This window comes from Jatropha curcas, chromosome 4 (genome assembly GCF_041381405.1).
Source record: "Jatropha curcas cultivar XTBG-Jc1 chromosome 4, XTBG_Jcur_1.0, whole genome shotgun sequence".
Classification (NCBI taxonomy): Eukaryota; Viridiplantae; Streptophyta; class Magnoliopsida; order Malpighiales; family Euphorbiaceae; genus Jatropha; species Jatropha curcas.
Window position 1 is genome coordinate 24,180,493 of NC_143154.1, and position 12,188 is coordinate 24,192,680.

Genomic DNA, 12,188 nt, shown 5'->3' on the forward strand with positions numbered 1-12,188 from the left:
GTTCGTGAACTTATTAAAGAGGCTAAAATGTTAGACTTGACCTTTTGGACCAACGTAGCACTTAAACTTGTTTAAAATAATTTAAAAAATTAGATTTAATATTTTAAATTAATTTAACTGCTCAACTTATTTGAAATGATTAAAAAATCATATTTGGCATCTTGAGTCAATTTAATTTCTAATTCTTCATTATACTTATAAGTGTGAAAATCAATATATAGGCATTTATTAAAATTGTAGTTGGGATCGAGTTAACTAATTTATTAAAAAATTAATTAAGTATAAAATATAGAAAAGTGATATATAAAGTATATTATATCTCTCTTTATCATGATTGATGGTTTTGAATTTATAAATATATATTAATTTGAATATTTTAAAATTAACATCTACTACTGGGTTATTGCTTATGAAATCTATGCATTTTTCAAGTTTAATAAATTAAAGTTATAATGCATATTTATAAATTTATTATATTACAAGAAATGTTGTTTTATAGATTTTAAATTTATATTCATGAGTGCCTTAAAAATTTGCTATAAGCATTTTTAGTGTATAACAAAAAGTCATCATGTTCAATTAAATCAATTATTAATTTGTAAAAATCAAAACCAGTTAAAGAGTTAAATTGATCCAGAAGATCAAATTTGACTTTTTTTTATCCTATTAAACAAGTTCATGGATCAAATTGATCTTCATTTCTTAAAAAAAAAAAAAAAAAAAAAAAACAAAATAGGCGTATCTTGTCAAACTATACAAACAAAATAGAACGAGGGAGTATCATTGTTTTTCCTTTAATTAATATTGTTTATAAATTTCATTTTTGACCATAATGTTAAAATAATTTGTCCTTTTTTTTTTCCTTTCATATTTGATGATTTTAGTGCTGAGGATTTTGAGTTGAAAGCTTATTATTGTGATCAAATGAATAAAGTTTAGTACTACCACAAATTAAAATCATGAATTTAATGGAGTATGTTATATCAATTTTGGATATGGTTGTTTGGGCACCAATTTATACTTGTTCTTTTTACATACAATTACGGCTTAGCGGCTCCAGTCCTAATTCTTTTTTTTTTTTTTTTTAATTCAGAATCAAAATAGAAATTAAATGACTTAAGAACTGAATCAGAATTAGGTAAGATTGTTCAATTTTCCTTTTTTTTTTTTCGAGTTTCTCAATTCTAGTTTAATCCCAATCCCTTCTTCTCCATTAAAAATTACTACACTATTCTTTAAATTAGAAATATCAAATTAATATTTTAAAATAAAATATAAAAATCTTAAAAATTATTGTTATTAATGTAAAAATATGTGTAATATCGTCAAAATTTGTAACTTTAAGAGAAAAATGGATGTATGTAAAATTTGACATACTATCTTCAAGGGTTAAGATGGAACGAAAAAGATCATTTCTCCTTAATCAGAGATCTTGAGTTCGAACACTGGATATGGAGTATCTTTAAACACTTAGAAATGAGTGTTTTTCTACCCGGCTTTGGGCAGCAGATGGTTAAAAGAATAAAAAAAAAAATTGTTTTACATACTATAAGTTTTTCATAAACAATTTAAGGGTAAATTTAGGTGGTTGGCCGATCTAGAAAGCCATAAGTAAAGTCACGGCTCACATGATAAAACTATTGGGCCGTGTTTGTTTGACTCAGACACCATAGGCCCAAATTCATTAGACCTAAGAACTTCGTCGTTTTGATATGAGGCTTAGATCCATACAAGTCGGTTCATAGGGTATTTATATCCATTTCCAACTTTTCGCAGAGCCGACTCTCAACTCTCGAGGGGTTATTCTAACTTTCCCTCACTTCTCCTTGCCAATTTTCTCAGTTCAATTGGATCTTCAAATCAATCAGGTAAAGTCTCCATCTTTTCCTTCTTCCTTTTGTTCTCCGTATGGTTGCCGAGGAATTCTTGGAAAAGGATTTTTCGATTTGGTTTATTTATTGATTGATAGCTCTGTCTATGGTCATTTCTATTTGCATTTCTTTTTTTTTTTTTCTCGTTTACTGAATGATTTCTTTTAGTTTGTTATAATTTCTACTTCTTTTTCTATATACTGGACTAGAGGTTTTTGTTTTTGTAAACTATTTTCTCAATATTGTTTTATTAGTTAGTTGCTATAGTTAAATTTGAGACGCTGAACATGTTGAAGAAGATAAGTGAAAGATTGAGTTTGTGGGTTTTGGTGTTTGAGTTGGGGTTTTTGCCAATTTTGTAATATCTATTTTTGATGAGTTTGTTACAGCCAAATACTTGTTGTGCCAGAAGTTGCATGGTTATAAATCAACATAAGCACTGTTATTTCTGGATTTTATAATATTTTGTAACTGACTTATATTTATAATTTCAAATTATGTTATGTTCACCAGCCATGGCCGAAGAAGCAGGCATGTTTATGGTTCGTCAAACCATTGGAAGTGTTTTATGTTGTAAATGTGGCATTCCAATGCAACCAAATGCTGCCAATATGTGTGTCAAGTGTTTACGAGCAGAGGTTGATATTACTGAAGGTTTGAAGAAGCATGCAATCATTAGACATTGCCCTGAATGTGATACCTACTTGCGGCCACCAAGTACTAGGATTAAGGCCCAACTGGAATCCAAGGAATTGATGGCATTTTGTATGAGCATCATTAAGACGAAAGATGTTAGGCCGGTATCTGCTGAATTTATATGGACTGAACCACATTCCAAGAGGATTAAGCTCAGGGTCAGAGTTCAGAAAGAGGTTCTCAGCGGTGCAGTACTGGAACAAGCATATATTGTTGAGTTTGTTCAGCAAGAGTCCATGTGTGAAGCCTGCACAAGGGTGCAAGCCAATCCTGATCAGTGGGTTGCTTCTGTGCAACTCCGGCAACATGTTTCTCATAGACGAACTTTCTTTTACTTGGAGCAATTGATTTTGAAGCATGATGCTGCAGTCCGTGCTATAAAGATAAAGCAGATGGATCAAGGTATTGATTTTTTCTTTGGAAATAGAAGTCATGGTGTGAAATTTGTTGAATTTTTAGGTAAAGTTGCTCCAGTTAGGAGTCGCCATGACAAGCAACTCGTGTCCCATGATCCCAAGAGCAACAACTACAATTACAAATATACTTTCTCTGTTGAAATCTCTCCAATTTGTCGTGAAGATTTGATTTGTCTACCTCCAAAAGTTGCAGTTAGTTTGGGGAACATCGGTCCTCTTGTAATATGCACTAAAGTGACAAACAGCATAGCTCTATTGGATCCTTTCACTCTTAGACATTGCTACTTGGATTCTGACCAGTATTGGAGATCATCCTTCAAGTCTCTACTCACTAGCAGGCAGCTTGTGGAGTATATTGTTTTAGATGTTGAAATTGTTTCTCCTGAAGTTAATGTAGGTGGCTCAAGGTACGCCGTAGCAGAGGCCCAAGTAGCCCGTTTGTCGGATTTTGGGAAGAATGATACAATTTTCTATATAAAAACACATTTAGGCCATATCTTGAAACCTGGTGATCAGGCCCTTGGTTATGACCTATATAGTGCCAACAACAATGATATTGAATTGGACAAGTACAAGGGTCTGGTACTTCCAGAAGTAATTTTGATAAAGAAGAGCTATGAGGAAAAACGCCAGCGGAAACGTGGGAAGCCTCGTTCTTGGAAGCTCAAGTCTCTCAATATGGAAGTTGATGAATCAAGAGGTAGACACGACCCAGAAAAGATGAACACAGAATATGAAGAGTTCTTGAGGGATCTGGAAGAGAACCCAGAGTTGAGGTTCAATGTATCATTGTATCGAAATGGAGAATATCAGCCTTCAGAAATGGCATCGATGACTGATGGAGAAGATGTGCCATCTGTTCCACTCGAAGAGTTGCTCGCTGATCTTGATATAAGCGATATGGAAGATGGAGATGATAACATGAGGGAATGAATGTTAAAGTTCTTTTTATTTCTAATTTTAGCTTGAAATGATCCTTGATTGAGTGGCTTTGTATTATTGCTGTGCCCTTCTTTTTCCTTCGCTGTCTACTAAGATTTTGTCTCAACAACACTTGCAGTAGGTATTTATCACATTGTCGTTTGTTAAAGTAATGTTGTTTATGCACAATTCAACTTCAATGAGAGTTCATTTTCTTTACTGCTTTGTACTTTAGTTGTTAATCAGACGAAAAATGCCCTGTGGGATCCTTCAATCATCAGGTATGCGATAGAGGTATGAAACTGACAGTTGATTTTCCTAATGGCCCCGAGTTGATTGAAGGAATTTCTTGGAGCTTGTTTCTGTCTCTCTTTTTCCTCTTGACTAGGATTTTGAGGTTCTTTCAAGATTCTCAGCTCAAGTTTGTTGGGCAGCTTTTAATTTTAAAATTCGCCAACCAGATCTACCCAGTATTAATATATTCAATTAGGAAGCTGTTTAAAGAATTTACAAATATATAATTTATAATTGAGATTATTGTGGAAATTACCATTCTAAAAAAAATAAAAATATTTCATAATTTGATTAGTAATGCTATCAAAATAATAACTTGTATTTTACTTTGAATCTAAAATGAATTATTACTTTTAAGAAAGTAAATGTGAATCCATATCTTATATATTTAGGGGTGGGTAGAACTACTTTTAGAACTTAAGTTTTCTCTTATAAATTTAGTCGTTCAATATTTAAAATTTAGCACTATTATTATATTTGGTTTCTTAATCTTTAAAGTTCTTTTTTTCTCAAAAAAAAAAAAAAGGTTAATACAAAATCACGTGTTGCAAACCAAAAAATAAAGTAGCGAACTCTAGCCATCACTATCTTGAACAGTACCTAACTTTTGTGCTATCTACAATTCTACATGTTGTAAGGTTCACAGCAATCCACGCATTATCTTCTCACACCAACACTAAAAAGAATACTATCCAAGTTTTTTCATTACAGTCCTCTCCAACAACCAAATCAAGAACCGCAAAAGAGAAATGGCAGAAGGAAACCAAATACGTTTTGGTATAATGGGATGTGCTAACATAGCAAGAAAATTAGCAAGAGCCATAAATTTAGCTCCAAATGCAACCCTCTATGCAATTGCTAGTCGATCTCTTGAAAAGGCAGAAGCATTTGCCACTAAAAATGAGTTACCAAAAACCATCAGAATCTATGGTAGCTATGAAGAATTTCTTGATGACCCTTTAATTGATGCTGTTTATATGCCATTACCAAGTAGCCTTCATTTGCATTGGGCTGTTCTGGCTGCCAAAAAGAGAAAGCATTTGCTTGTAGAGAAACCACCTGCCCTTGATGTGGTTGAGTTAGATCAGATTCTTGAAGCATGTGAATCCAATGGTGTGCAATTCATGGATGGAACTATGTGGTTGCACCATCCTAGAACTGCCAAAATTAAGGAGCTTCTTTCTCATCCCAAGCTAATTGGAGGAATTGAATTTGTAAGTTCAGTCATCTAATTGTTCATTATATGTTTTTCTACCTTTATGATTAATCAAGAATAGCTACTTTCCTTATTTTATTAGGATGGTTTGCACGGGGTATTTTGATTGCGTTGGACAACAATTTTTAAATAACTTTTAGTATTTTGACTGGTCAAAAAGTCAAATCCCAGATTAGTAACATAAAGTTTGAACTAATTTTTAGAGGGTAATGTAGCGTTTTATAAAAGGTCAATCCCTGTAACGTTTAGCTTTTAGCGTTCAATGAAAAACTACTCAAAAAGCTAAAATAGTATTAAAATGTATAACAACTTTCAAACAGCTAATTTTGCCAAACATGCTCTATCTTTTTATTTTTTTCTCCAATTGGCTATTTTGTTTATCCTTGCCATTGATTTACCTTCATGCTCAGTTCTGATCCAGCTACAAGATTTTCACCGTTAGGTATGAGAATTGACTTGAATTGTACAATTCAAATCGCAAATCATATGATTCTAGAGACACTGAATCTAATAAATTAAATGTAATATGTGATTTTTTTTAGTTAAATGAATGGCTACTCTAATAAAAATGCATTTTTTATTTTGTGATGCTCAGCTTCACAGCACGTCAACAATGTCACCACCTGCAGAATTTTTCCAAAACGACATAAGAGTTAAACCAGACATGGATCCTCTTGGTGCACTTGGTGACTTAGGCTGGTACTGCATTGGAAGTATATTATGGGCTAAAAATTACAAATTACCAAACATAGTTACTGATTTACCAGACGTAACAAAAAACTCAGATGGAGTAATTTTATCCTTCTCTGCTTCTTTACACTACGAAGAAGAACAAGAAAAGACTGTCTCTACAATCCACTGCTCATTTCTTTCATATTCTTCCATGGATTTGAGAATTGTCGGATCGAACGGATCGATCCATTTGATGGACTTTATTATGCCATTTCAGGAGGATTCTGCTTTCTTTAATTTCACATTTCGTGCAAAATTTGTAGATCTTCATATCGGATGGAATGTGAAGCCTGAAAAGATTGTGGTGGCTAATGGAATGCCACAAGAGGCTACGATGGTTCAAGAATTTGCCAGGATTGTGTCTGATATCAGGAATTTTGGGGCATTTCCTGATACGAAATGGCCTGAAATTAGTAGAAAAACTCAAGTAGTGCTAGATGCTGTAAAGAAATCTATTGATCTTGGTTGTAAACCTGTTTATTTGTAATTTAATTAGCCATGAATGATTAGCAATTATGAAATGTAATACAGTGACTTAAGTGTTTCTTTCTCTCTCTCTCTCTCTCTCTCTCTCTTTTTGGTTTGCCAAAACATTTGTTCAATAGCAAGGAAATATTTAAAACTATTGATAAACATGCCAATTTCAAAAAGGACCTATAAACATTCAAATGAAAGAAACTCCAATTAAATATATAACAAAATAAATAACTTATATATAGAACAAAATATTTTTCAAGTTTTTTCTTACACATGAATGCCAAAAACACCAAAAAAAAGTCTTCTTGCTAGTATAGAAAGGAAAATGTTAGCAAAATTCATAACTTCATACTATATACTAATTTGTTCTTATATTTTGCTTTTGTCAGACTATAAGTTCTTTTTGTCTAATTTTTACATCTTTTCGGTAAAGTACTTTATGAAATAACAAAATACCTTTTTTATTTTTTAAAAACACAAAGATGGGCTAGTTGTATTTTTCAAACCATAGAAACTGCATTATAATTTTTCTTGTATAATATTGTAGTATTTTTTCCTTTGACCTCTGCGTTTTCTTGTTGACTTAACAAAAAAAATGCAGACATTGTATAGAAGGACAAATTAAAATATATTTTAAGAAAGAGAAGAACAGATTAGTTGTATTTTGCAATCACAAGGATCGTACTGTAATTTTTCCATTGGAGATTCAAGTGTTGGAGGGGCTAAATTTGAGCAAACTCTCCCTCAACTATTATGTATGAGAGTTTAGATTTAGATTCAGAGATTTTCAAATAGATTAAGTTTTTAAACTATCGCTGAATCTATAGATATGCAAGAGATAATTCAGTGAATTGAATCAATATTCTAAACATTATGCATGTCTTAAAAAGGATTCGAACCTCCACACTTTTTAGCACGAGATTTTTAGTCTTGGGGTCTACTATTTCACCATCAAAGCATCTTGAAAGTGAATTGCATTCCAGAAATATGATATCTATATAATGTGAATTTTGTTATACTTCTTTATTCAATCAAACAAAATCTTTTCATTACAAAAAAAATCCAATGAACTCATTGCTTAAACGAAGAAAAAAACTAAATCTATATAACAGAAATCTATGGAAATAGAAATTTACGGAATATGGATAAATAAATCCATAGATGAGATCCAATTACCTTAGATCAGAATATATTTATTTGATACACTGTTGTCAATATAAATGAGAATATACTAAAAAAATATTATTTTTTTCATTATATTAGCAGTCTATAGTAAATAAAAAAGTCAAAGATTTGAATTGTTGAATTATTCTATTAGCCTTAGAAAGTATGCTTCAGATTTTCATTTTTTTTTTTTTTTTGTTCACAAGATATTTGGTGAAAAAAGAAAGAGGGAGAAGAATTTGGAGCAAAATGATGAGTTTAGCATACTTGATTAGCCTATAGGACTTACAGTCTTGCTATACTAATCATTTTTTTTCCTTAAGTGTTTTTCTATGAATGGAACTCTTAACGTTATAGTTGTCATTTTTCATTTTTTTATTTTCTGCGACTGTATATATCATATTGTTTTTATTTAAGAAAACGTAATATACATAAATAAATTTTGATTTAAATATTAAAAATCAAAAAATAAAAATATACTTCGTTCGTTCTAAAAAGGTAATTCATCTTTTTATTTTGTCCAATATATAAACCATTTACTCTTTTTATATTATAGTTAATCTTTAAATTATCTATTATGTCTTTGTTAAGTTTTATCTAATTTTCATTAATCCTCATTAATTACTTACTTTTTCCAAGTCATTCTTATTTTAAAATTCATATACTCCATCCGTCCCAAAAAGATAGTCCATTTTATTTTCACACAGATTAAGAAAGTAGTAATTATTATGGTTAAAGGACAATTTTATCATATAACTTTTCTATTTTGCCATCTTAAATAACACGGGCAATTATTATATTGAAATAATAAGTAATAATTAATAAGGATTATTGAAAATAAGATAAAATTTAGTAAGAATATAATAGATAATTTAAGGATTAACTATAATACAAAAAAGAAAAGTGGACTATATTTTAAGACATACCAAAAAGAAAAGATGGACTATCTTTTTGGAACGGGAATATTATTATTATTAAGTAGTTGTACATCCATAAACACAACTTATTATTCTTCCTTTTTGTTTCATTTTGAATTTTAAAAGTCATAAATGTTGGTCACTATCATTAATTAAAATTTATACTTTTTATTTTATATTATCAATATAATTTTTATTATTCCAATATAATAATTGATCATATATTATTTAAGATGTGTATAATAGAAAAGTTACAGAAACAAAAATGTTCCTCAACCATAATAACTTTCATTTCTTAATATGTGTGATAAAAGAAAATTTACTATTTTTTGAGACGAGTAATTAATTTATGAGGTGCTCTCACAATCTTTACAGCTTGCAATATCAAATATCATCTAATGCTTCAGCTTGTCATGCTCATGCTCATGGGTTGGGTATTGGGTGGATTTTTTAATACTTATATTTTGCTACACCAAGAAAATTAATACCACCACATATTTGGACAAGTCAAATCGTGTCAATTCAAAGCAAGTATGGCTCGGATTAATGTATGAAAATAGAGTTGGTTTTAAAAATAAAAAAATGTGGATTTGGTACATATCCACGTCCATTCAATTTTTATTCGGGTTAGACATTATCCGTCGCATTTAAATCAGTTTCGGGTGAATACTCGACAAGAAGTAAATTGAGCATTCTAAAAAAGGGCAATGTAACGATGAGGAATTTGGATGTAAAGAGATTTATCTATGTCTCTTGTACCGCTTCAAATGTGGAATAGTTGAAACTTAATACTAATTAAGCTTTGGGGATTTACACCTTTATAAAGGGTGAACTTTAGGTTATGATTCCTAGTCTCGGATATTAAGATGATACCTATGTCTAAGATAAGATGTTTGGAGAGGCAGTGTTTTGGAGAGGCTGCTAAGCCGTCTTTTCTACTTCTAAGTCACCCAAATTATGAGTAAGGATGAAAATAAGGAGGAAATAAATAGTAAAATTATGAGTTTAACCTTTACTTTTTTTGGAAAAAATACAATAAATAGAGAGAAAATGGCATGTGGTCTTATAATTTATTATCCCTTCATATTTTTCTTCCTTTAATATTTTATTCATTTCCAAACAAGTGAAGGAAAGAAAATTTGCACCGTTTTCCTTCTCAATTTTTCTTTCCTCCCATATTTTTTATCAATTCCGAATATGGTGTTGAAGTTCTAGTTTATGGCTCAAGATGGGAGAGACAAGAGTAACTCGAATTCACATGTGATGAGTAATTAGACGATGATTGGTTCTTACTGATTTGTATCCACAGCTAGGTTGTAGGATTTTTTTAATTCATTTGAGGCTTTTATAGGTTGAAATAACACGGACTACAAAACAGGAGTAACTCTTTTTTTTGGCTCACCAAATTGGTGAAAACAACTTAGTTGAAACAACTTAAGACCTCTCACTCCCCACATAAGTGAGAAAACCAACCAAACTACTACCTGATTAACATATTTGCACTTTATTAAATGCATAAGAATTGTTTAAAATTATTTTTTTAGTTTTATAATTATTTTATTTATAATTACTAGTGTTCAAGAACGTGCGATGCATATTTGAAACACCACGTAATTTTATTTTCGAAACTTTTGAATTTTTATTAAATCAAAAATCATAAATTTTGACTGTGTGGACTGCGAGTACCGTGCAATCTCAATCCGCGTCCAATTCGCGAATTGGGCCCAAGCCCAAAGTATAATATCACAATTCCTAATCGAAAATTTTCTAAAACTCCTTAAGAATTATTTTGGACATTAAATATTAAATCAATTAAAATAAATTAAATGTACCAAGAATTATTTTGGACATTAAATATTAAATCAATTAAAATAAATTAAATGGACCAGTAAACCCGTTTTAAATTTTCGAAAACCATGCGGAAAAACCCGAAAAACAAGCCAAACCATTGAATCGGATCAAGTCGGTTCGAATCAAACCGGAATGGCCCAGAATTCTTTGGAAACCGACCTATTCTCTCTTCTTTTCCCTCTCTTCTTCTTTCCTCCGCGCCAGCGCACGGTCCCTTTTTCCTCCCTGTTTTCCGGCCAAAACGGCCACGGATCCAGGCCCAGCCATAGCCTAAATCCATCTTCTCGACGAGGGAAGCTTCGTTGTAGCCTCAGGTTGCACGATTGAGTGCGTGGGTGGAAGAAATCGAGCCAGAATACTTCAATGCCGCCGCGACACGTTTATCGGCGAATCCCATCGACGCCGGCGAAGACACTCCACGAGGAGACCACCGATCGACTCCTCACTTCCAGGGGAGTCTCTCTCTTCCATTGAACTTGGCGACAGGGCTCAACGGACGGAAACGCCATGGACGGCTGTGGCAAAGCCACTGTCGGGGTCATTTTCGGCCAAAATAAGCACACTCAGTCCAAGTGGATCACACAATCGGAGTCCCCATAAGATTTCGAGCATTTTGGTATAAATGTTACTCAATTCCGGCCACAGTCGATTTTTCGGCCACCGTAGACGGCGGCTGCGGCGACTTTTTGGCAAGGGCCGGCGATACTCCGGCGAAGCCCCAGGAGACAGATTGATCTCCTCTTTGCGCGGATCGAGGAGTGGTAGTCCAATCTCAATCGTTACGTGACCAATTTCCCTATTTTAGTATGAATTCTAAATTTAGCATTTTTAGTTGATTAAATTGAATTTGAATAAATATCGAATCAAATATAATTCTTGTTAGGAATTAGTTAGTTAGAATAATGTAATTGCAAATTAGTTTTAAACATTTTCAAATAAATTACATGAATTATAATTATAATTAGAAGATCTGATGTGGAAATAAGAATTCTTATTATTATTTATGTGAGTTAAATTGACAATTTTTAATAAATATTGTTAAGAGGAGCTATAATGAAAGTTTATATAATTAAGTAAGATATAAACCTTATATATGCTCGGTTATGAGTTTAAAATAGAATAAGGGTTCAAAAGTAAGTTAAGGTTAATATATTAAATAATTGACGAGGTAACTAGAGATCAAAGATAAATCTAGAAAAAGAAACTTATTGATGGAAAGATAGCAATTATTTTGAGATTTAGATCGTATTATATTAAGGTGATGATAATTAGGTTATTAGAATGAATATACGCATATATTGCTATTTATGGCGGTTAGACATTGAGTTGATTATTTGTCGATGGAAGAGCTGAGTGGATTTTGAGTTACAAGGGTGGCAGATGTGGTATGATTGATGATTATGAATCTGGTGGATGGGAGGTGTTGTTGTGAGTTGCCCGATGGATGGGCATTGAAAATTTATTATTAAATTGCGGTTTAGCTAAATTTTAGAGGAGGCTCCGTCAAAATTTTGATAGAATCTAAGTTAGTCATAATTAATAAATGAGTTAATAGGTTTATTAGAATAATTCTTTAATTTGATACATAATAAATAAAGTTCTTTAATTATTATTATTATTATTCATTTATTTA

At 31.6% G+C, this 12,188-nt stretch overlaps 2 protein-coding genes across 2 annotated transcripts; both read left to right on the forward strand.

Annotated features, from left to right (window-relative positions):
* The first annotated feature begins 1,785 nt into the window (after positions 1 to 1,785).
* NMD3 (nonsense-mediated mRNA decay NMD3 family protein) lies at positions 1,786 to 4,123 on the forward strand. Its single transcript, XM_037636549.2, has 2 exons — positions 1,786 to 1,868; positions 2,385 to 4,123. Exon 2 carries the CDS (start codon positions 2,387 to 2,389, stop codon positions 3,914 to 3,916), a length of 1,530 nt encoding a protein of 509 aa, XP_037492477.1. The 5' UTR covers positions 1,786 to 1,868; positions 2,385 to 2,386; the 3' UTR covers positions 3,917 to 4,123.
* Positions 4,124 to 4,844: 721 nt separating this feature from the next.
* LOC105645458 (putative oxidoreductase At4g09670) lies at positions 4,845 to 6,696 on the forward strand. Its single transcript, XM_012231064.4, has 2 exons — positions 4,845 to 5,412; positions 6,010 to 6,696. Exons 1-2 carry the CDS (start codon positions 4,948 to 4,950, stop codon positions 6,631 to 6,633), a joined length of 1,089 nt encoding a protein of 362 aa, XP_012086454.1. The 5' UTR covers positions 4,845 to 4,947; the 3' UTR covers positions 6,634 to 6,696.
* Positions 6,697 to 12,188: the final 5,492 nt, after the last annotated feature.